General features: G+C 42.1%; 1 protein-coding gene across 1 annotated transcript in view; it reads right to left on the bottom strand.

Annotated features, from left to right (window-relative positions):
* Window positions 1-7019: 7019 nt before the first annotated feature.
* The window catches only part of slc12a5b (solute carrier family 12 member 5b), a gene marked incomplete at both ends in the record, with an annotated part of 55091 nt that continues 35583 nt past the window's right edge, over window positions 7020-26527 (bottom strand). Inside the window, 23 exons of the mRNA XM_080854283.1 lie at window positions 7020-7111; window positions 7483-7616; window positions 8009-8023; window positions 8433-8614; window positions 9092-9217; window positions 9446-9553; window positions 9745-9876; window positions 10196-10365; window positions 10554-10749; window positions 11079-11247; window positions 11446-11550; window positions 12280-12399; window positions 12772-12870; window positions 15042-15160; window positions 15504-15678; window positions 15875-15932; window positions 16076-16174; window positions 19878-20045; window positions 20392-20603; window positions 20735-20982; window positions 21246-21376; window positions 21950-22004; window positions 23740-23886. Coding sequence (XP_080710409.1) covers window positions 7020-7111; window positions 7483-7616; window positions 8009-8023; window positions 8433-8614; window positions 9092-9217; window positions 9446-9553; window positions 9745-9876; window positions 10196-10365; window positions 10554-10749; window positions 11079-11247; window positions 11446-11550; window positions 12280-12399; window positions 12772-12870; window positions 15042-15160; window positions 15504-15678; window positions 15875-15932; window positions 16076-16174; window positions 19878-20045; window positions 20392-20603; window positions 20735-20982; window positions 21246-21376; window positions 21950-22004; window positions 23740-23886 — 3060 coding nt within the window. The remainder of the gene's footprint in view (window positions 7112-7482; window positions 7617-8008; window positions 8024-8432; window positions 8615-9091; window positions 9218-9445; window positions 9554-9744; window positions 9877-10195; window positions 10366-10553; window positions 10750-11078; window positions 11248-11445; window positions 11551-12279; window positions 12400-12771; window positions 12871-15041; window positions 15161-15503; window positions 15679-15874; window positions 15933-16075; window positions 16175-19877; window positions 20046-20391; window positions 20604-20734; window positions 20983-21245; window positions 21377-21949; window positions 22005-23739; window positions 23887-26527) is intronic.

Raw genomic sequence — 26527 nt, 5'->3', positions numbered from 1 at the left:
CATATTGGGATATATTAGGTCCACACCCTCAACCTAGGAGTCAGTCACCATGACCGTCATCTGAGTCTGTTCACTCGACAGTGGGTTCTTTCTCACTGGGTTGATCAGAACAGGTTTGCAGTTTGCACATATCTGGTGAGACCGGTCCACTCAATCACCAACTTCCCATCTTCGTCTGTGGTCCACCCACTTTCCTTGGAATCCGGCACGAGGATTGGGACTTGTCTAGTTGCAACATCTGACTTATTCGAATAATTTACAAATAATTGAGATAATGACCAAAATTATATCACTGTTAAGATGATATTAGCACATGTGTGATTTGGGGAAATTTAGCTAAAGCGCTGATCATTGAAAACGGTTATATAGCCCAAAAATATGAAAAGCTGCTTTTGTGCAAGGGTTATCATATATTAATAGACTTATATCAGTCCTACAAACAACTTAGCATAGGTAAAGTTTTGCCCCCTCAGATGGTACCAATATGTTGTCTGGCCCATGGACTACAGACAGACATTCGTATCTGTGCAGCTTCATTCTGAGATTACTGGCTGGCCAAAGTTCAACTGCTTTATGAGTAATAAAACTTGGTCTTCACTGATGCTGTGAAATCACCTCACATGGTTAACTGTAGCTTTATGTTACAATCTTCACAAAACACACACACACACACAGACGTAAATGTAATAAAATGACTTTAATTTATTGCATTTTGTGCAGACAAATCTATAAAATGGTCTTAGAAACCATTGGCCATATATGTAGAAGCGTTTGACAAGGTAAAACAATAACTTCTCAATCTTTCCTTTAAATATATTAACACAATAGAGAATACATATTTCTATTCTTTTTAAATACTAAACTTGCATGGACACACAAAGTAAACAGCTAAGCTATGCTATACCTTTATTATATTTTATTTATTTACAAAAGAAACCTCAAATCTTCAACCTTCCATATTCCAAGAATATTTGTATGCTCACACACCACCCACCCACTCACACATACACACACAGACACACAAACATGCATGAACACACATGCACACACACCTACAGACACGTGACAGGCACTCACAAACACTCTGTTGATCAGACTTCTTGCCTCAAGAAGAGGAAACTTAACCTTGAAAATAAACCACCTAACTGGCCTATAATTACATTTACATCTAGCTCTAAGCCTACAATACAAAATATGATACTTTGTCCCTACAGGTAATACAGAAATACTGTGAGTTTGTAACACTATCTAGTTAACCCAAGCTGACATCTGGTGCTCACATTTCCAATTGGATGGTAGCGCATTCAGTGATAATGTGGTTCTGAAGCGTTTTTTTTTTTTTTTTTGTATTTTAAAAGGAGGCATGCCTCCTTCAAACAGTGAACTGACAAGGGTGAGGAGGCCAGTCGTGGAGAACAAATACATGCAAATGATGTGAGTTTGTCTGGGTGACTTGACGTGACAGATGCAAACACTCCCCTCTGACCAAAACATGTCAAGAGAAACTCTGAAAACCACCATTCAGTAAAGCACAACAGTGGTTAACCATCTGAGAATGCACTAATCTTCTTTGATGGGACACAAATGGACGTAACTGAAAAACAACAAGACACATCCCACCAGAGCAAGAGTGACTGATCACTGCCAGTACACTTTTGCTAAATTTACACCAAAGTTGGGTCTAAGCCGGGGTGTCAGTGAAGTTCACCTAGGCAGCTCTTGCTTTGTTAAAGGTCTGTGGATTGGCACACATTCCACTTGTGTCTGGACCCTCGTGATGTAGCTCTGTATTCTAATTAGGATGACCTAATGTGTCTTTCAGAGTGTAATTTTGTTGCATTCAAAAAGGAAGTCTTCACAATGTCATTGAGTCTTACTATCCAGCATGATGAACTGCTGTCAAGGTCACATCCCTATCACCAGCCAGAAAGCATTATCTATTTCAGTATCTTAAATACACACTAAACTCATTCATTCTCAAGATTTGAAGGAAAATACTCTTCATCCATAGCACTCATACATTTTATGGTAGCACCTCTGTAATACAAAACACCTGTTTTCAGTTCCACAGTTAGCACTTCAAATGTAATTTTGTCATTTGCTATTTTACTCAGTTCATCTAGCATGCAGCAAATAACTTTTTAGTATTATGACCAGTGGTTGAATTCAGATAAGACTTAAGAGACAATAACCATTAGTGTTTTGGGTTTTTGTCTGCAATGTACTCTTGTCAAGTAGGTTAATTTGGTTATACATGGTCATGTATGCTTGGCTATCTGGACTACAAAGAGCCTCTCAATTTGCATTAGTTATGGTGCAAATACACCTTGTTGCTTTCCTTCACATTCCCCATATGTAGTTATTTTACTCTGCATGTGAAGACACTGCCCCATGATGGTAAGGTGCATTTCTAATCAGTATTGTATCACCTGAGGCAACTTGTAACATACTAAGCTAAAGTAATACAGCATCAGCTTTTAGAGCCCTTAGCAACCTGTTTGTTTTTGTGCTGTGCTGGGAGATAGTTCTTCTTGGGACGACAGTAAACAAGGCCTGATTCTCTCTGAAATGTCAGCATGGACAACAACAACTTTGAAATCATCAATAACTTAGGGTGACGTGTGCCTTGTCAAATAGCTGCACTGTCACCAGTAGTGCTCTGGAAGATTTTCGTAGGAAAATATAACACCACACTGAAAAAAAGGGTCAATTGTACAACAGTTAGGTCCGGTCAAACAATTACTTAATTTCTGATTGGACAAGAGGCATATCGGGATATCCTGGCACAACCCCACTCGGACCCTTCACCTCAACCAGCATTTGATAGATTTTAACAAGAGAGGATTGAGGCCGAATCACAGCCATGGTGGTATTCTTTACCAACCCTACCAGTGTCATATTGCTTAACCGTCCCAAACTGCTAAATTAAACTCAGCACACCACAAATCTATGAAAGCAGTGACGTCACTTGGTTTTGATATTCAAATGAAATGTCCAACTTATTCTATTTCTGATCACAAAAAGGAGAGGCCCAGCAGATGATATGCAGCCCAGTTCTTATAGAAAGATGTATGCAGCATAAGTATGCCATTTCAAAGGCTGATCATGAGAAACTCATGAAATATCAGCTGACCTTGCATAGGTTTCCGAGACTGAACCACTCTTCAGCTGTTGATCTCAGAGCAAAAAAGTTGTTTTTCATGAAAAATGGTGCCATTATAAATTATGTGTAATTAGTTAGTGCATGGGTCTTCTGTCAGATTCCCCCTAGAGATTTTCCCTATGGAATTTGGTTGTAGGATATTTGTAACTGTAGGAATCAGATTAAATAATAAGTCAGAGCCAAAGGTATCTTATTGGTGTGAAAACCAATTAAGTTTATGTGATGCATAATAAATTACTATACTATATAAGGAAACGATTTGTGTGAATAACTAAATATTATTTAGCATTATATTGTAACGACAGGGGTGGAGTCTTGCAGACCATTACATAAAACATCTGTCTGATGGGAACTCCTTAATCTAATCAGATCATTCCAGTTTATCCAAGTAAATATCACGGAACGACAAAAAATATGTGATCTATAAATGGTTATAGTTAAAATAAATGTCTTGAAATGTCAAAATTCTTACATTGATTTGGAATATTGGTATCTCCAGCAGATGGCACTGTTCTGCATTCTTTTATCAACCTGCTTCAACACTTAAGAAAAGGAAACCCTGTAACCTGTCATGGAGCTAAGCTGGCACGACTCTCTGAGACATGTCTTTCACCTTAGTAACTCTAATATATTCTCTTTTTTTGTTTTGGCTCAGCATACACACATTTTGTAGCAGCGTTTTCCACTGAATTAAACAAAATATCACTCTTACCCTTGTTACAGAATTACACAAGACATCAAAAGAGGTTTCTTTTTCAAGCTACTGAATATATATTCACCGAAGACATTATTCTTTTGAAAAAACGGTACCATACAAAAAAATATCAGAAATATTGAATAAGATAAAATGTATATTATATATACTATATCTACCACGAGTGAACATATTGCAGCGCCATCCAGCTTCAATGGCAAATAATTGTAACATATTGGCAGCAGAGCGTTATGTATATTTTTATGTGTACATATTTTTATATATATATATCTATGTCTATGTATTTTTAAATATAAAAATAAATGACACGCACATGTTGAGTTAAGGGCTAAAATGTATAATGTTATCAAGAAAACTTTAAGTGCTTGAGTACTTGACTCATTTTCACTATATTTTCATATATTTTTTCTACATCAGTTTATGCTAGGCTCAGTCAAATCGGTACACCCCAACCAATCAGTGAATTGTGAATTGGCAATGGTATGACTAGCAGACTTTGTTAATTGTTTATTTTAGAAAATTAAGAACAAATCTCAGTGATAAATTCATGGAATATGTGATATGCTACTGTATCTGTCAACCTATGAAAAATATGGAATACAAACCTGCAATATTAATATTATTGGTCTTATGAAAATAATGGATTTTTCATCTGTATGGCAGAGTTTGTACCTTCTGTGTTTTGGCAAGAATTTGTAAATTGTATTGGCAGTCTGCTAAAAATGAATATGAAGTAAAATAAAGCTTCTCTCTATATATGGATAGATCATACATATAGAAAATATTTTCAGTTTTTTTTTGTTTCTATTAGATGCTGAGTATTCTGTACATGCAATACAACACACTGTATAGCAGTTCATTGTTAGCAGGGGGTTTACTAATACATTTAACTCACATTACTTTGTATTTGGCTACACCCACATGTGATTCACATATTTATTGGACCCCTTTTTTTTTTGTTTATTTATGTTGAGGTATGCACCCCATACGTATATGCCATCAATAAAGGGCATGGTGATAAAAAAATAAATGGGGCTTTGAAGTACTATCAAAAAGCCCTGGAGTGAAGAAGTGCATTTCACTGCAGGTAGCTGATGGTAGTAAAACAGATTGCTAGTGTTGACCCAGATAGTGTCTGCCTCTGGTATGGATGCAGCCACGATGTGGGCCGCATCAGTGACAGAATCCGCTGCAGTCTGGGGAGCCATTCAAACAACATAAATACTATTTACAAAATGAAAGGAGGGGGAAAAACATGGTGCTAGACGCTTCACAGTATCACAGGCCCTGGTCAGATCGGTTTCCATGACACATTTCCTCAAACCTACTCCATTTCTCTAGATTTTTCCACCCCTCTGTGTATTCGGACGCCTCAATACCATCCCAAATATAATCCTTCAGAGCTGCGGCACAACTTTGTCCTACTGTTTCTCACAACATCTCAGCGTCATACCTCACCCTCAGATGGGCAGATATGGACCAGAATCTCTCTCTCTCTCTCTTTCGCTCTCTATCTCTCTCTCTCTCTCTCTCTCTCTCTCTGTACGACTCTGTTTGGCACTGCGCTAAAGCACAGCACAGCAGCTGCAGCAGTAGCCACTCTCAGTCTGGTCTCCTAACAAACACATACAGACACACACTGGATGACATGTGAACACACATGCCTATTCATTCATGTACACAATGACAAACACACACATTACTATAGACACACATACATAGGCACACACACACACACACACACACACACACACACACACACACACACACACACACACACACACACACACACTGTCTGGCTCATCTGCCTTGGACACATGGCAAAGCTGTCCATCATGAGGGGACAAGAGAAATGTTGGACTAACACACTGTAGCAAAATTAGGTCATTTCAGTACAATAAATACACACAGATTAGCATCAACATGCAAGTGATGTAGGTGGCTATTAGGAGTAAGAAAAGCGATGATACACAAACAAGAATTCTGTAGAAAGTAGAGACACATCACAGGTGCCTGCTGTTTTGCTCACTCTCTTTTTGACGTCCACGGCAACTTTGCTCTCAACTTTAAAACGTTCTAAATACACTCAAAAGAGGTGTTGGGGGGGGGGGGGGGGACATGTCTTCCATGAGACTCCTAGCAACTTCCATTAGAGGTGGGATGTGAAGCAAGAAGTGTGAGAGATGAGCAAGTGAGGAGCGCATTGGCGAGACTGAAGCAAAGTGCGTGAGTCTCACCCTCGGAGTGTGAGCGCTGGCAGCTGGATGTGTCGACATCATATGCATTTGTGGTTAAGCCCGTTAGAGTCCCTGTAGTTCTCCTTAACACCACCACTCTAGTGTTCCTTCAGTGCAAATCCACACTATATTCTCTAATAGTCAGTCTGTGATAGGCCTGTGCTCCTAGGACCTCAGGCCTCCATTGGAAGACATCATGATCATACATACATTTCTCTCACCTCCATTCAGTAACTTTGAGAAAAATTTCACAAACACGTAATGAATTCATGAACGTCTCGTGAAAATAGTATACAAGAAATGTCCACGTAGCCTAATAGTACACATTAGCAGTGAAAAGCTATTCAGTTGTTCTTCAGAGGATACAGAGAGAGAGTGAGAGAGATAAAGAGAGAGATGAAGAGAGAGAGATAAAGAAGAGCGTTTGGTTAGGTTTGATCAGTCTTTGGGATACAGTGCCTCCCCAGTGATGAGGAGCGAATGAGCAAAACCCTCTCAGGCAAACCACCCGTCTACAGAGGGGACAAAACACAGCTAACACAAGAAATGTTGAGTACTCTGACCACTAAGAGAATAACAAATTACAGCTCTTTTGTTTCTTTAAAAAGTAAGAGATCCGTGAAGAGAAAGAGAGAAGGAGATACAGAGTGCGAGAGGGAGACACTGGTTGCAGTGCAAGAGGAGTGTAGGTACATGTTGAGCGGATGTGTGATAGGGAGTTTACCTGACGATGTAGTGCAACATGATTTGATATGTGGGTAGAGTATTGCTCATGGTAGGACGTGAGGTCTTTATATTACAGGTGCTGGATCTGGATGTGGAGTTTACTTGGGTAAAGTCCATTGCAGAGATGAGGGCTGAGGTGGTGAGGGGGGTGGGGGCTTGGGGAAACGCGATCAGCCTCTCAGGAGTAAATGGTGATCACCTCACGTCCACCACCACGCACAAGGAGGACCCGATTGAGACCCTCTGTCAGGACCTCCAGGAATTCCATATCTGAGAGAGATATTGAGTTATGGAACCCTATCATACCATGATTTAAATCATCGGAATAACTGCATCAAATGAGTTATTTCAACAACTCTAGTTGCTGTCTATATTCAATGCATTTGTATGTAAAATGTAAAAAAAAATAAAAAATACATATACTTGTGGCAAAATATATAACATACACTTCAACAACATAGAGAGCAATCAGACATTTATCCTAATGGATTCCAAATCAAAAATCTTTTTCTAATCCAATAGCATCATGTCAGATTTTGGAGCCATGCCTGTGGGAATTCTTGCAGAGCCATAGGATTTCTGGATTTTCTTTAGCTCATACAGGGTAAAATAATCGTAATCATATTTCACAGAAAGGATACAGTTCTCATCTCCCATACGGTTCTTCGGGGGTCCAGGCATATTCAAGAGGACAAGCTTAGCCTCCTGGGACTTCTTCACAATGACCTCATTGAGCTTCTGTGCGTGGTGCATGCGTCTAACATTGGTCTGGTTCCTGGCAGTGAGAAAAAGACAAAAAGGGAGTGAAGCGCTTTACGGAAAACCAGCAGTCACAAAGCACAGCTTTTGAAAAGTGTTGTAGTTTCCAAATGCTTGACGCTGAAAGAAACACCACTGATATGTCTTTTGTTACTTAAACATCCACAGGCTTATTTAAACTGCCAGTGGGAGGGTTCAGAAAAAAAGCTCTTGATGAAAAAATGATGTGGAAGTGAGAGAAACTCCTCCACAAAATCATCGCTACATTAAATTTACATCCCATTTGAAGCCAATTACAGTGTCCTTGATGCTTACTCTTACAGAGAACAAATGAGGAAAGAAATGACTATAAAAAAAGTCAAACATGCAAAATGGAAAGCATGAGCAAGAACATAACAAGATACTCACAGATTCTCCCACTCACTGTTGCATGGGTGGGAGAGAATGGTAACAAAACGCACAGGTTTTTACACAGCACTCATAACCACCTGCAACTCATATTTCTGTTGGCCTGCTGATTTCTCTCCTGGTGCTCACAGCGGGTAATGCAATCTGATGCATGTAGTCAAATCTCCTTTACTCTTAAGTATCCTCCTGAATACATGCTCCTTTGTGAGACTTTGTATTTTATTGGTACATTAAAAGTAATGATCTGTGATAAGAGTGTTCATTGCAGGCTTGCAAGAAAAATACCCAGTGTCCTTAAGAAGACTAAAGATATCTACAAAAATGGTTTGGTTGTATCCTTGATTTTGCTACTTATTTACCGCCTCAGTCTATCATTTATTGAGTAACATAACTATTGTTTACAGGGGATTTGAAGAAGACTCACGGTTTCATGTTGAACATATCCTTGATATTGTCTGGAGTGGCCGCGGCCGGGTTCTTGTTCTTTTCCCCGTCAATCGTCCATGTCATCTGCACCTCCTCCCCGGGGGTGCCCGGGGTGGGCGCGTTGGGGGAGGTTGGGGACGTGGGGGTGGGGGTGGCGTTCTTACCCTGGAGGAGCTGCACCTGTCGAGTACGGTAGACACGGAAAGACTGAGAGAGGCACAATAGCGAGAGAGCAAGGGGGACCGGAAGGAAGGAAAGAACATGCCGTCAATCCCACTGTCATAAGAACATGCAGAAAAAAAATTACGGAATGGGAAAAAGAGAAAAAGAGAAGAAAGCGAAATGAGAAATGAGAAAGATGGAGGGGTTCAAAGCTGATCTGTGGGTACATGGAGAAAGAGAGAGATAGAGAGAGAGAGAGAGAGAGAGAGACAAAACAAAACAAATATAGATGGAGTGATAGAGACAGCTCAAAAGTGAAAGAGACAGCACAAGCAAGGAAGCAAGGGTGAGATACTGCTGTCCCTTTCCGTCTCAGCGATAGGAGCCACCTGCGCGAAACAGCCGGAGAGCTGGCGTGAGACGAGCCAAAGCACATGGACCAGAGAGAGACACACATAGAGGAAGGGGGCGGACGGGTGAGAGCAGAGGCAGTACCTCCTCCTCCGGCTTCCCCTCGCCGCTGGCTGAGGCGGGTTCCTCGCCGGTGCTCTGCTGGCTCCTGAGGGTGGTGGGGTGCTTCCGGCGTATGGAGCCACGGGACACGTCTGTGATGCTCTGGATCTGTTGAAAGAGACTCGTGCAATTAAAGTGGAAATGACCTGAACAGTCTGCCATTGCCTGCCTCACTTTTACTTTTCAGTTTCAGTCGTTACGCTCCACTCATCCACGATCTAACATCAATTCATGCTTTTGAGTTGTAAAATTTAACTGTTGTGTTTGCAAAAAACTGGTCCACATCAGTTAAGATAAGGAGGGTGTTTTGATTATTTTTTGTTATCTCTAGTATACCTCTCTCTCACGCTCGTTCTTAGTGAGGTGCATCTCCTTGAGGATCTGTGACCTCTGCTCCATCACCAGGGTCTTCTCATAGGTGTAGGCGGCGATGTCGCTGTCTTGCTGTGGGCGGAGAACAAATGGTGGTTAACAAACATGCCTGGGGATAAGGAGCACTGAGGGGGAGTGACCCCAGAGGATGGGGGTCGGGGGCTGAACTGAAGGGGAGTGACCCCAGAGGATGGGGGTCGGGGGCTGAACTGAAGGGGAGTGACCCCAGAGGATGGGGGTCGGGGGCTGAAGCTGATCCTCACCAATTCCACGACCTCCACCTCAGCGTCCAGACGGAGGTGGTACAGGAAGGTAAGAAGGTCCTTCTTCATCTGGATGCTGTTGTCGTCCATCTGGGCCACGGTAAAGATGCGCATCTTGCACTTCCTCCACACCTGCCAGTCGATCAATCAAACCAATCAATCAGTCAACCAAATTACAACCAATTATTTGTCTCACTAGATATAGACTGAAGCTGTGAGTGATGTTAGCATTTTTCAAGACGTAGTCACTATAGAAGTCCCCTCCAATGCAAAATAACTGGGAGGTTGCAGATGTCAGTTCTGATTGGAAGTTTACTAATTTGGTTCCCTTTTCGTAGCTAACTGAAGAGCCGAGATGACTAAAAAGTATTGCTTGCTGCAGCTTTATCACCAAGTGAAAACTGAGAAAAAGTCATGAAGAACTGCTCAAATAAATTCTTGGAGATGCTACCTTGTGTTGCCGGAGAAGGAATGGCAACAGCATCAGCATGCCTCCATCATGCACAATCCACCAAACATCAATGTGGCCCTCTGTAAAGCGCTCTCCATTGGATGGGTAAGCTGAGATGTTCTTGGGAACTAAAAGAGCCATTTGACCTGCGGTAGTCTCCCTGACAATCTCTGTAACACACACACACACACAGAAAGAGAGGGATAAAGATGAGTTAATGAACAAATGCACTTGTGATCTACACGTAACATATAGCTACAATCATCCAATCAGGCCATAATGCAGAACCTTGCACTATTAATAACAGCAAACAGTGGTTCTATCCCCTTCTCCCACTTCTACAGGACCCTTGTCTTACCAATGAAGTTCTTCATGCGCTGATGCTCCTCGGCCATTTTCCAGTTGCGAGGCCAGCTGACCAGCACAGTGTTGTGACGCAGGCCACCCAGCCCACTGGCCTGGATCAGGTGGGAAGTGGCATCACGCAGGTTGGAGGAGATCGTCACCTGATAGAAGCCCTTCAACTTCTCACTCTCCATTAGTTTCTTCAAGGACTGTGAGACAGAGACAGAGCGAAAGAGAGGCAGAGAGAGGGAGGGCAGAGAGGAGAAGAGGGAGCCACATTCAATTAAAGTGAGGTTCAGTGTCATTTAATTCAATTGAAATTTGCTCTTGGAGACAATTTAACAAGTGTGATTGATAACACAATATCCATAGGCGTACTCTCAAATTTGGCAGGCAAGTAGGCACTTGGGGGCCTTTATCTGAAATGAATCTCCATTCACTCTTTCATCATTTTCTGCCAACTGGGGCTAATGTGGACAATACAAGAGTGAAAGGGCATCCCCGATGATTGCCAGTTAGCACTCAGCTTGGCTCTCACCTGCTCGGCCTTCTGAGCCTGGAGGTGGTTGTTCAGGTAAGTGCCCTCAACCGATGTGCCAACAATGGTCAGACCCTTCCCTGCCTTCAGCTGGTTGGTAAGGGAGAGCAAACGAGGCTGTTCCACATTCTGCTCTGCGTCCACACCAACCAGCACCAGTATCTGTGGCCTGGGGTAAACATACCGGAACATGGAGGTAAGCTGGACATCCACAGTGAAAGAGACAGGTCATAACGCAGCATGTTTTTCAGCACTACAGAGAGTTGGCAACGGATAGCTATAAGAATCATCACTCCAGCATGGAATTAGTATGGAGCACATGATGAGAACAGATATTTTTCAGTATTAAAGTGTAATATACAGTCACCTCCAGTTCTTGGTGTGTGGAGGTCCCTCCTCCAGCCGCATCAGTGCAAAGCGGGCAGCACTCAGGGAGATACCACGTATCCCATCACCCCACTCTTTCTCTGCCCTGTAAGAGAACACATGGACATGACAAGACACTCACCAGGACCACAGCGCCAGCACCATCAGTGGCACAAGCACAGAACTACATGACAAACTATCACATGACCACAGTGGACTAATAACACAATGATAATAGTGTTCCTCATCGTCACACTGCTGAGTTAGAGCTGCTATGACTGCAGCACCATAGATAGTTGGATTAGCTATGACTGCAGATGCCATAGATAGACTGCAGTACCATAGATAGTTGGATTAGCTATGACTGCAGATGCCATAGATAGACTGCAGTACCATAGATAGTTGGATTAGCTATGACTGCAGATACCATAAATACACTGTAGTACTAAGATAGTTGGATTAGCTATGCACCATGAGACAGAATCCAAATGCCTACCCTCTTCGGTCAAACCAACCATGCAGGGTAAAACAACTTCACGCTCACAATACCATTTCACAGATATTTTCTCAAATCAACATCACTATATTTGTCCCTCTCAATGGCACTGGCTGTTCTGACAGTTTGAGAGCACTCAGCTCCTGATGACAGTCTCATCAGAAACATCATGACACAACATCAAGAGTGCCTCACCACTCAGAGCTCAATCAAATACAAAGCTGACATTTTCACTTTAACAATGCCGTTCAGGTGAACTGAAAAACACGACTCAGTTTGTTAAAACACAGAGATTTAGTGCGATGGAAAATCTTTGAGGTCTACTATGAGGCCACTTACCCACAGAACTCAATATATTTGTAGATGCATCCAGCAATCACCATGGCAACTATGGCATAGTACCAAGAGCAGAGGAACATAAGCGTCAGACACAAACTCATACCGAGGAATGACAGAGCCCTGCAGAAAGAGAGAGAAGAAGAGAAAGAGAGAGAGGAATCACCTATAAAAGCAAATTAAACCTTCAAGCTAAATTCCAGTCTGGACCAACTATTTACTGATTGAACAGTGAAGGGATTCACTGTTTGTGCGACGCTGTGACTTACATATTAGCAATGGTCTATGTAAATACAAATCTTATTAGACCACGGTGGAGGTATTCTTAAACATGAAAATCAATAGCTGCTCCGTGCAATATGCACTTCATCAGTATAACAAGCTCCCTAATGAGCTGGGTCTGAGTACTAGCACAACACAGGCAGGGGAGAGCATGCAGGGCCACTCTGACGATGACAGTGTTGTGATTTGATTGAGAGTGAGTGAGTGCCAGACCAGTGATAGAACTTGAAGCGTGGCCTCCAGTTGGGCGTCCTTAGGAGGGTCTGCAGAGCACAGGCCAGATTCACAAACATGTAGCACATCAGGAAAAACCTGCGGGCACACACACACACACACACACACACACACACGCACACACACACACACACACACACACACACACACACACACAGACACACACACACACACACACACACACATACACACACACACACAGACACGCACACACACACACACACAGACACACACACACACACACACACACACATACACACACACACACACAGACACGCACACACACACACACACACACACACACACACACACACACACACACACACACACACACACACACACACACACAATTATTTAAACAGAGATTTATATTTATTCTTTGAGCAAATTATTTTATACAATGAGACTTCAAAGTGAGGCAGAATAACAGCTGAACAAAAAAGCTGTAACCACACAGACAAGGTGAAGCAAGAAAGGGACTGAATCATAAACATAGAATGCACTCAAAGATCATAATCATACCACATGAACCGCAAATGATGATGTACTATTAGCAACAACATTGCACTACTTACACAAGCATGCATATGTGAACACACATCGAGCCCCAGACACACCAAGGCCTATGTCTGAGGTCACTGACACTCTGCATCGACAGTCAGATAATGAGAGATAACACGCACATGTATAGGCAGAGATAGCTGCAGTGAGGGCAAAGAGTGTCCAAACCAAACACCACGGGTCAGCTCTTATCTAGAGATATGTTTTCCAACTATGGACATTTCTATCATTGTGCTGAACACAAACTAAAGGCATTAATCTGATAACCAGAAATGCAGATGACTGTAGCTTACTCTGCACATCAACACGTTCTCCTGTATGTATAATGCTTTAATGTTTTTAGTATAATGTCTTTAGTGAATGTTATGATCTTTATCATTTTTTTATGATCTTTTCTTTTATTCTGTCTGTGAAGACTGCACATTGTAATTCCAATGTAGGCATATGTAAAGCTTACTCCACTAATGGCAAGAGTTGGTTTTTAAGTAATACTCTAAAAAGCTTACTTATACTTATGTCCACAAAGTATATTTCAAACAAAGCATAACACTATTAATACTAGGGCTGTGTATTGGACAGAATCTGGCGATATGGGGTTTTACTTGATGTTAAGGCTTAAGTGAATGTCCAAAATGCAGGAAATGTGTCTAAAATGTCATGGGTCAGTGAGCCAGAGTTGATGCACTAGGCCAGCATAGGGGACATATACAGTAGCAGATTTGCCACTATGCCAGTAAACAATGTGCTCGGTCACAAAACTTTACCCTCCTGGGAATCATCTACAATGATCTCGGCCCTTAGAGTGTGAGAGGGTTTGTAAGGGACATCATGCCAAATTACTGTGTGTAGTCATTCGGGTCAGTAAAAAAAACTTGTCACACCGTCAACACCATCAGGGAATGTTTTTTTTTGGCCTCAAAAAGATGTTGATTACCGTTAGTGACATCTATTCTTTCCGTCACTACATTAGCCAATACAGAGGTTCTTTTTGAATGGAGTTTCAAAGTCTATGAGCATTAGGGGTACTGTCCAGTTACTTTCAGGTTATTTTCTATGTCAGTCAAGGGCATTTTTACGGTATACAACCACTTGGAAACTTGTGTTGAAATTAGTGACATGGATAACAATTAACTTATACAAAATAGTATTCAGTTAGTTTGACACAGGTGATAATGATCAGACATTGTTAGAGAGCGATAGACAGTCAAATTCAACTTTGGTACGCTTCTAGAGTTTACTTTTACATTGACAACATGACTAAGCATTTTGACGGTCTTGTTTGTAAACAATGTCACAAGGACTTTTGAGGCATAAACTAAGGATTTTGAGCACGTTACAGGCTTTTGCAGGTAATTACATGTAAAGTGCTGTTTGAAAGAATTATTTCAAGAAATGCACTGAACTGTTCTGAAAATGTTAAGGATGATTCATTTTTTTTTTTTACCAAAACTACAATACAAGCTGTCTTACGTCACCATGACAACTCACCCTACAACTCAGCATAGCATCTTGCGACACAGCATTGTGTACATTTCCAAATACAAATGCGATCAATGATCAATGAGTTCAGTGGTCGTCAGACCCTTTCCCTAAGCATTTGGTGCTTGTGTCAGGTCAAGTAAAAGTAGGCCAACACAGATAAACATGAGCCACAATCAAAGGCCCTATTTAATGCTGCAGTGACTCACATGGAGAGAATAGGAGCCACGGCATCCAGAGAGGCGATGAGGATGCCGATCTCACAGATGCAGCCGGTGAGGAGCAGGGCCCAGGTGGGCTCGCCGTTGGCCTTGCCATGGCCAAACACCTGCAGCACAACAACAAAGCTGTCAGTGGGGCACGGCTAAAGTATTCAGGTTCAGTGCCCGCACTTTTGCACACACACAATTGTCACCTTGATGCTCCAACAGTGAGGTGGTGTAACCTGAGCTGGCAAAAGCACACAAACAATGACATATGCATACATTTTTGCCCTTATTAAGTATGATTTCTTTCTTTCTTCTCTCTTTCACACACACACACACACACACACACACACAAACACACACACACACACACACACACACACACACACACACAGACACACACACACAGACACACACACACATTCACACACAAACACACACACACACAAATAGACATATACTAACCCTGAGGAAGGGTATGATGCCATCTCGTGCTATGGCCTGCATCAGGCGTGGCGCTCCTGTAAGACTCTGAAGCCCAGCCCCACAGGTGGAGAAAAAGGAGCCAATCACGATCACCCATGGATTTGGCCAGGCTAACGTGCCAATGACAAGATTCCCATTGACACCTTCACCAAACCTGTAATCACAGAGAGGTGGCTAGTCACTGCCTTATCAAACACATGTGTTGGTATATGCATGGTCAACTTACTGTTAGCATAGATAAGCATTGTTGCCTGCAATGGACTAGCTTACCTATGTGAAGAAATGAAACAGAGCTGAGCTCTGCAATGTACAAATGTTTAAATTTGAATCAAATTCTATAATCAACTCACTTGTCTCTGAGCACAATCCCCTCCACACAGGCCCCGAACAAAATCACAGCGGAGATGTCTAATTCATGGGGTCAAGGACTGACAACATGAGGCCATAGTTTACAGATTATAAACTGGCTATGAATGCTCATTCAAAAACAGTGGCGTCCCAAAACTATCGATGTAAACTGTTCCAGTGGCTCCAAAAAATGTAAAGGATACAGATGAAGGAGGTGGTGATGATGGCACTGATTGTGCCAATAGGGATAGACTTCTGAGCATCCTTCAGGTCACCAGAGCGGTTGGAACCAGCCATGATACCTGTTTGAGACAATTGAGACATTCACAGGTGTACAATGCAATACAGTGTAATGTAATTCTGCATGAACGAGAAGGAAGAGAAAACAGCCATTTCTTATGTTAGGGAAAGATCCTCATGTATCAGTAGGCCAGACAGGACACAGAGAGATACAGAGAGAGACAGAAGAGAGAGAGAGAGAGAGAGAGAGATATAAATAGATAGACAGAGAGATAGGTAGATCGATCGATAGAGGGGGGTGGGGGGTAATACACCATGGCTTTGTTAAATACTCTGTCATAATAGGTTGAGTGTGGTCAATAAATCTTTCGATAACCCCCTTGGGTGAGTGAAACAGATCCAGAAACACTGACCTTAGAGCAAGTCTAAATCAATGCATCGTGACCAGAATACTGTATCATGCAACATTAAGCGTGAAAAAAACAAACAGGTCCTGATTTGGACTTGTGAAAACATGCACCATACATTATGCTACAGTCGCCAATCGTTCATACTTAAAATCCAAGCATTTTCTCTGAATAACCTTTTGGCAGTAACATAATATTGAGTGGGCCATAATCCTTTCACATTGTGTAAGTAAGGATATACAGCAAATATGTTTGAGTATGTTTGTTTAAATACAGATGAGTGTGTGTGTGTGTGTGTGTGTGTGTGTGTGTGTGTGTGTGTGTGTGCGTGTGTGTGTGTGTGTGTGTGTGTGTGTGTGTGTGTGTGTGTGCATGTGTGTGTGTGTGTGTGTTTGTGTGTGTGTGTGTGTGAAAGAGAAAGAGAGAGAGAGAGAGAGAGATAGAGAAAGAGAGAGAACGAAAGGGAGGCACAGAGGTTGTGAGGTTGTGTAGTACGGTGTAATCCTGTGCTTTCTGCTGATGTGGTGCTGGCAGAATCTGTTCACTTCATTTCACCTCACAGCTCTACATTTCCACGCTGTCATCACTTCTGCCCAGAGTGTTTGGGCCAGTCAAGTGAGGAAAAGCAAACAGAAGCTACAGCCCACAGAGGAGCAGCAGTTTGTTCAAGACCACAAGCTCAACACACTCCATAACACTATCTGTTTGTCTTTCTCCCTCCATCTTGCACATGTCTGCCTGTACACTCATTCTCATTCTTATCTAGCCTCACTCCAAACACACACACACGCACACATGCACACACACACACACACACAAACAGCATTGGAAATTAGAATTATAACCATAACTAAACATACAGACACACATTTGAAAATGACTGCATTGTCTCACTTCAAACGAAATTTGTTATATTAATATTGAATACACTGTAAGCCATTTGTGATTTAGTATATTAACTGTGATATAGTATATTATAGTAAAACTGCTTTGCAAAATTTCAGTTATGGGAAATTGTATTCCAAAGACAAAGAGCAAGGATTACAAAGAATTTTACAAAAAAGGTTAACTGATGTGCTCCAATTGCAATTGCAAATGCATTGGACAGAATGGATTTTACAAGAAGTATTTACTTGAAAAATGTAAGTTTGATTGGTGTGGTTATTTTTAAAGTTCAGCCTCAAATGTGAAATGACCAACCATGTGCTGAATAGCTGAATTGTATGGACACAAAAAAGGGGCCACGACTCGCCTAAGGCATTTGTTGAACAGTGAAAAAACACACTCCGCTCCGGTCTTACAACGTAAGTTGTGTAGTAAACTAAAAAAACTGAGATCGCAACTCAACAACTGCCATGTGCCTGAGCTGAGTTCACTGAGAAAGAGCCACTCCAAGTGTAATGGTTGGAGCTCCAGCCCTTCTGTCTATTACAATAGTCTTATTGGCACTTTAATATGGTAAACACATTTTCTTCAAAATCATTATGATCTTTATTCATTATTTTAAATTAAATGTATTATTTATTGCAATTTTATATTGTCCTATTTTCGGTCTGACTTTAGCACTTCTATTACTTTTTTGTTATTGTTGTGGTTGCTTAAACCATGTAGACTATTAAAATGATTAGGGTGCCTAAATATTTGCACAGCCTATTTTTTACATTTTATTTCATTTCACACAATGAAATACTGCTACACTTAATGTCTTTGTCTGGAAAACACCCCAGTACTCAGTGTTAACTATAAAATGAATAATATACCACTGTGATCTTTTTTGGTGAAGACAGAGAAAATTATCATGCAGCCTCAGAGGGTGCCACAACTTTTAATACGACAGTATGTAAAAGCAGGCTGCGTGCATATTAATATTTAGAAAACCAACGAGGTAATTTGAACGAAGTGGGAGTGGCCGATAACTAACATAAGCACAAACGTACCCATGTAATGTGTCACCGTAAACATTAACATTAATATTTAGAAACACGTTGCAGTGTTAAACGATTCGTAGAAGTTAAAATAGACAAATATCTGTCTCGAAAACGTTGGTTTGGGTAAGCTAATACATAATGTAAACTATAAATAGACTTAGGATATTGTTTTTTTTTTAACAAACAGGCTGATAACCAACATTACTACAACATCCAAGAGAGCTTGAAGATGTTATGCACGAGTTGAGCCTAGTTTTCAAGGTAACGAGCTGTCAGAATGATAGAAATCTCTCTACATTGGCCAGACATTCTGCAACTTTACAAGATCTCACTGAACATGTTGAACTCTTCCAACAGTACCTGACAATGACCAACAAACACCAACTGCTGGTGCACACTGACCCAACTGTTGGTGTTTGTTGGCGTTTGTTGGAGAATGTTGGCATTTGTCGGGGCAGTGTGCAAGCTGCTTTAGAAGGGGCATTAAGTGGGAAGGGCTGAATTTGTGAGAAATCGTTGGTGATAATGTTCACATCAACTCTTCAGACATCCTCGGATTTAAAATGCTGGCGGGGCGTTTCTGTATGAAAAATCCAGGTGCAGAGAATGCATGTTCAATTGAATAATCCTCATTCTGGGGAGCACAGCTGAGAGCCATAAGAACCCATTTTCAGGCATTCATGAATCAGGCAAAGATATTTTCTGACAGTGGTCTTCCGAAGTCCGTAAGAAAACATTTCAGAAGACACTTTAAAAATATATATACTATATAATAATAATCGATGGGTTGGCGACCCCTGATGTAGAGCACCTTGAGACTTCTTTGTATTTTAAAGTGTGCTATGCAAATAACATTCTTTATTTTACAGCAGATCATTCTAAAACAATAGTACAGTAATTTACTGGTCAATTACTTCCAGGGTGAAATTGCTGTTTTTTTTGTTTTTACAGTAGGCTTATCTCTAATGTAGATTTAAAAACAGTCAAGTATTACAAGTACAAGTAAGGACACGTATAACAGTGATTTACTGTTGCCATTATTCTGGTAATTTCCTGGAGATAATGTAAAACTTTTTTTTTTACAGCAGGCTTCTCGTTATTGTAAATTCTCTGCCAATGAAATACTAGAAAATAACTACTCTATGTTACTGGCCAATAGCAGGCAGCAACTTACTGTAGCTTTTAGAGGAAATGTCTAACAGTGTATGGAAAGTGAACTCTCATACCTTATAGAGCTGTAGGACTACACTTCAGATTTATTTGCAGAAAAACATTATACCAGCACTATGATGACATTTCACCATCATCGTCATCATCATCGTCATCGTCATCATCATAATCATCATTCCATAATGAGTGCCCTAGTGCCTGTGCTGACCTGTGACCCCTGGTGCCTGTGCTGACCTACGACCCCTGGTGCCTGTACTGACCTGTGACGGAGGGGAAGTAGATGCCGACCAGCATGGCCCAGAAAGTGGAGATGTCCGCCTGCACGTAACGGTTGATGTTGGTCATGAGAGAGTCGGGGTCAGAATATGAAGGAACCCCGCGCTTTTCAACGATGTCACCCTTCTCCAGGTAAGTACCAAACATATTGTCTGTAGAAGGGAGAGTTATGATCAAATGGACATAGATAAATGTGCCATGAGGAAAAACATACAGGGTAAAGAAAACATTGATTATTAATGTACTGTGACACATTACTGAAGTGTGCATTATGATCTTAACAGGAACAATCAATATAATTTGTATGAATCGTGTCTTATTCATGACTTAGAACGCTCTTTGTGTTTAGTGTTGCAAAGGAAGTAACTATAGTGAAGTGGATTTAATGTGTCATGCATGGAAAGTCAGAAGTTTGATCTTTGGTTACTTAGTGGCTATGTGAATTTAAGCTAGAAAGTTCCTCCTTAGGAATACTGGATTAAGAATCCATTCTCTTACCTGCAAGGATTCCGCTGGTGACCCCTGGGATGCCATTGATCTCGGAGACGTTGTTGTTGGTAAAGTACTCATCACAGGTGGCATTCAGGAACTCAGAGTCACAGAACATCTTCCAGAGCTTGGTAGTGACAGTGCCATTGCCCAGCTCGATGGTCTTGGCACATACATCAAACCCCTTTGACAGTAGAGACCGGTTTCCCAACACACATAGTCTGCGGGAGAATAAAGACAGGGCTGTGAAATGTGTCACACTTTAGCTCAGAAGATAATTTACCAACAACAACCGCTTTTGATCAGCAGCGTTGATGTGCTGATTATTACAATCCAGTGACAAAACACCTACGGGAAATAGGGAGGGTCAAAAGCGGACTTGATGACTCCCGCGTAAACAGCTAGGATGGAGAAAATGACGCAGGCCAGGAAGAGGAGGGCGAGCTTGTTGACGTATTTCACACCGACGAACACCACAGTACACATGAGGGTGAGGACGATGGTGCCGTACACGCGCATGTTGTTCAGCAGGGCTGCCTCAGCCTCGGGGCCCTCCAAACCCTCTATCTTAAAGATGGCCGCCGCTGGCACTATGTATATCTGCAGAGGGAGACAAGAGGAGTGGGAGCAAAGACAGTGTGTGTGTTAGGTAGAGGGAGAGAGTGAGAGACAGAAAAGCAAAGCAGGAAAGGGAAGAAAGTGTGGCAGGGATTGAGGGAGGTGTTGAAGAAAAAGGGAAGGAGAATGAGAAGAGAAAAGAAACAGGGTTATGTGTCAAAAGCTATGTGTCATCCATTGGTTAAGCTATGAATCAATCAGTGTGATGAAACCACTTTATCGGGTGCGCAGCCAATTGTGTTTACCAGCAGAATCTCGATGCAGCCCAGGATGTACATGGCTCCGGCAAAGGTGGTGCCCAGGTAGAAGCAGATCCCAACAGCGCCCCCAAACTCAGGGCCCAGTGAACGAGAGATCATGTAGTAGGAGCCTCCAGCTAAAAGTCACACATGGACAGAAGTGTTTAGCATTGGATAAAGAATCTACCAGTACCAGTCAACGCAGTGTTTCTACCAGTTTCTGCCTTGTAGTGATGATGATTAGGCTAGGCTAGGCTACCTTAACTAGAATATAAGGCTTAGGTTCAGATGCATAACAGACCTTTCCTGTTCATTTTTAAAAGTATGCCATGGCATTTTTGTTGTAACTGAACAGATGTGTCTCAACAGATCAGCAATAGTCGTAGAAATAGCAATAGCAATAGATCAAAAAAGTAATTGTAGCAATGTTGTATTCCCGGGCCAGAATGTATTTACTAATGTATTGTCAGTGGTACTTTCCAAAGGGACCATATATGAGGATGTAGGGGAGGGACCATGCCCAAGGTTAGCACACCAGCTCTACATCAGTGAAAGCAGGCCTCAAAAGACCGCAACACCACCAGTCTCATCTGGGAGATACGAAGCTAACAGTCTGGAAAGAACAATCGGACAGCAATGCAGCCTGAGACTTTCCCTCTGAGGGTGTACAGGAATAAACAGCCTAGCTGTCACACATACGGTACACTTACCCGGCACGACTCCATTTGTGGCAATAGCACTCATTGAGATTGCAGTCAACAAGGTCTAGAAGAAGAGAGATATCAGTTAACATTAAAAGGTCACCTGCAGGGCTTTTTCAGAGAACCATAGGCTGTCTGTTTGAGAGTCGAGCATGTACATCAATGCTGCGCACTATCATGGCCAGTCACATTCTTCGAGAAAAACAAACAGCTAGCCCATCCTGAACAGGTAAGATTGTATGGCACAGTTAGCTTCCTAGAATGCTCCCGTTCTGAATTCCTTAGTGCTTCAGATGTCTAGAGCAAAATTAAACATCCACTGACACGCCACATATTTGAACACGGACACGTATTAACTCGCTTTCCAATTTCAATAATGTTCAATCCGCGCAGATGTCGAATTTTTGAGATCGAAGTGTTCATGTAACAAACCGTACAAATTCAAACATGACGCGGGGAACCACCACTTGTGAATAACAACATAAAACAGTTTGGATGACGTGCCTGCAATACAAAAAAGTATACAATGTCACAGATAGCTGCTGCACCATAATATCTGGAAGTTACTGCCTACGTCCGAAACACAGCTGTGGGGATATTCTGTACCAACCCCTTTCACTCGTGTGAAATTGCTTAAATATGAATGTTATTAGCATTAATAAGCATTACAACTTTGGACGGGTAACAGGAAGTATTATGATGTATTACGATGTATTATGTCATGCATATCATGTCATATAGCCTTCTTATAAAGTGAGTAAACTGCTGACTAAAAAATAAATGCATGAAAGCTGGCTAAAACAAATAACAGACGACTTTATTCATCGAAGCTCTACAGATTTATGGATCTTTGTATTTGTACATCCATCTCTGAAAGTACAACATCACACTATTATTTTTGCAGTTTTGAGTGGATGAATTTGAAATGCACGCCAAAGCTTTGGGTGAGGTCAGCTCGGTGCTGGGGGAATTAAGTAGGATTTATAGCAGTGGGATGGATTTCTGATATGAAACAGAATTAATGTGGAAGTGGCACTCTAAGGGCAGAAGACCAGACTCTATAGAACAAACGCACAAAGAGAGAATGAGAAAAAGGGAGGAATGAATATGGGAGAGTCATTCAGTTGGCACATTGTTCAGAAGCTTTGAAAGGAGGGGGGGGGGGGGGGGGGGGGCGATGGAAATCAAGCAGAGGCTTTGTGGTGGCTGCTGTCCATGGTACTGAAATGCTAGCTGTGACGCACTGTCACACTGTCACTACTGCCTAAAGACAGCTCCAAATGGGACAGCAATCCTCTTTATCTCCGCAGGACATAAATATCACAACAACTATTAAATATTCTTTTTCAGTTTAACTCAAATGCACTGTGGAAGGGGGGGTGGGGGTAAGAGAGAAAGAGAGAGGAAGGGGATGTTGGAAGGAGAAAAAAGAGATGGAGAAGAATTAAAAGCAAAGCGAGGCAGAAGAGGAACAACAACAATATCTGCAGGGGTGCTTTGAGGTCTGGTATATTAATAAAAAACACTTATTTCCTGACAAAGAGGATCTGTGTCTTGACTTGCACAAACTGCAGGGTTGTAAAAGAAGCAGAGTGCATACTTCACAGGGCACTGCAGAGTTGAATCTTGAGGGATTGTGGGTGGCTTATGATATGGCTGTGGGTTAAAGGGATCGAAATTGTGCATTTAGTTATGTTTATATTCCTCTGTCTCTTTCTCTCTCTCTCTCGCTCGCTCTGTGTGTGTGTGTGTGTGTGTGTGTGCGTGTTTGTGTCTTTGTCCATGTTGTGCTAACTGACCGTTGAGCAGCACATGGTGACGATGACGAAGGTGCCAAAGACTCCTCCGATGCCAACCAGCCAGGTCATCCTGAGGAAGAGGATGACACCCAGGATGTTCTGCAGACATGGCAGGTACACTCCCATCACGGTCCCCAATGACGGAGCCTACAAAATACAACATGTGAGTGTGTTTAGATGGGTTCCTCTGTGTGTGTATATATATGTATATGTGTGTGTGTGTGTGTGTGTGTGTGTGTGTGTGTGTGTGTGTGTGTGTGTGTATGCAAGCATGTGTGTGCCATTTCCCTATTTCCCCTATTCATTTCTTTTATCGGTGTTCCACATGCACTGTATATTTTTAACCTTGTTTTTTCAATCATCCCATGTGTGCTATGCCTTCCTATGCCTTGTACGTAGTCGGGAGATAGACTCACATTGTATTACTGTTGACTTAATTGTACCTGGCCAAGAGTTAGATCCAAGAACCCCTATTTTTAGTCAACATTATTAGCTTTCACTCTGCCTTGCTTTGGAGAAGCAAACAGCTGTGACTGGTGCCACGTGTCCCTCCCTCTCTAAAGCCTCCCTGCTTCACGCGGCTGCAGACAGGCTGCATTCAGTGTTCCTATCTGTTCTGAAACAGCCCCAGGAATAATGAAGGGGGAATGACACTCCTTCGGCGTGTGCAGAGCGGAGGCTTTTATTATTCCTTCATTAACCTCACCGAGTGACAGCAGGAGATAACTCTTTTTGTGCCTCTTCCATTCATTACGGATGAGCGGCTGATAGGTTGGCTGCCCCTCAGCCTCTCTCACAGGCGATTGCATTCGGAGCTGAAGGGGAGTTAGACTTTGTGTCGGAAGAACGAAAACCAGTAGTAAATGTTTCAGTGAGTTGCATAACTCGTCAAATATACATATACAGTATATATGGATGCACGAAACAAACCCAGATACACCCCCACACACACACACACAAACACACACACACGCACATAAGCACACATATTCAAAACCGATAATTAAACTCTAAGGAGTTCTCTTGTCTCATGTCTTCTTTTCTCTGTGGGCTTCTGTCCAATTAAAGTTAACTGGTTTAAAGCCACCACTGTCAGAAAAGGAGTGTGAGAAGAAGTATCCTCCTAAATTCTAAACCACTCATTAAAACTCATAATGAGTCTCTGATAGTCTCCTCCCTCATTAAACACCATGCAGTGCAGCTGAGTTAATCCCCATGACAACCACAGACCATAATCTCTTTCATGAGATCGTTTTTTCCAGCATTTCGAATGGGAAAATGTTGAAAAAGAAGATGTTCTCAGAGGAGAACATCGACGTGGAGTTTAAGAAAAGGGGAAAAAAAAGCCTCTGCAGATCCATCTCTGCCTGCCAGTGAAGCGTGTGCCCTAATTTAAGAGCATGTGGGGGGAAAAAATGATGAGTCATGGTGTTCAGCAGGGGCGATGGGACTCCATTTTAAAGTACCACTCTCAGGACAGCCAGGCCAGGGAGGAGAAAAAACAGAATGCTTTTATATTTTTTTTCCTACTGATGTTTGTTACATGCTGACCTTAAACCACTGAGCTAATGCTGCTGCACTTTTAAGAGGGTGCAGTGAAGAGAGAGAGAGAGAGAGAAAAGATAAATAGGATGATGTAAAAGCTGCACACACATACAAATAAGAACACACAATGATAACAACAATAATTGGCCACTGCTGAGCTTTACGGTTTAAGTGGCTCTAACTGCCATGGTGTACCGTGGGAGTGGAGACCTGAATCAGTCATCAATAACAAGCTGTGTCTGTCTAATCAGCCTCTTATGGCCAGGTGGATATGAGCGCGCGCACACACACACACAGACACACACACACACACACACACAACCAGACAGACCCTGGGATTGAGCAATGAGATCAGACTAAATCCATCTCACACAAGCAGGGAAACACACACGCACGCACACGCACACACACACACACACCCACACACACACACACAAACACAAGCTGTGCTTTATCGTGTCCTGCCCTGTCAGTGAGATGGTGGTGTGTTTAGATGAGTATGTGGCAGCATATGCCCCATTTTAGCTATTCTTGTGCTGTCATGTTCCGTGATGTAACACTCTGCTCTACGCTGTAACGTGTAAATGTGAATTACAAGGAGTTGGATCATTTGATCTTGAAGGAGGTACATCCACACTCCTCGAGAATTGACTCAGCGACCTTGAGAACCAATGGTGTCTTGCTGGCACATTTGTGTCCTGTCATGTTTCTGTCACACGCTGTCATGTTTTGTCATGTCCAGTGTTGTGCTATGCTAGGTTTGCTGAGGCTAGCTGTGAGCTGCTCTAGTCTGTCATGTTCAGTCATGGCCCACACTGTACCACACTGTGTGTCTGTGCTGCTGCGTGGCTTTGTGTGGGGGTTTTCTATGTGCCGGGTAATGCTGTGGTGGTAGAATGTGCTGTGATACATTAGATGAAGTCTTTGATTTTGAATCCATGACACTCTTTGACAAATTCAGACAGTGTTCCTATAGCTGTCCATCCAGTGTGTGCAAACAAAGTGGCTCGGGTTGTTTGATTGGCTGTTATATATCTGTAAATATCAAATATCAAATAAATATGTACATATTTCTACCAGAATCGTGGACTGCACCTTTAATGGCCATAGATTTTGGAGCAATGACCTTTGTTAGCAGCAGCAGAGCTGACAGAGGTGGTTAATTCTACAGTGGGGATTAAGTGTGGCTCTTTATTAACTCTGCACCAGAGGGATCCCCTCTGATTGCTAGGCTTCCTTATCT

Source organism: Sprattus sprattus (assembly GCF_963457725.1).
Source record: "Sprattus sprattus genome assembly, chromosome: 16".
NCBI lineage: Eukaryota > Metazoa > Chordata > Actinopteri > Clupeiformes > Clupeidae > Sprattus > Sprattus sprattus.
The sequence above is the reverse complement of the archived record's forward strand: the minus strand, read 5'-3'. Positions and strand labels throughout refer to the sequence as shown.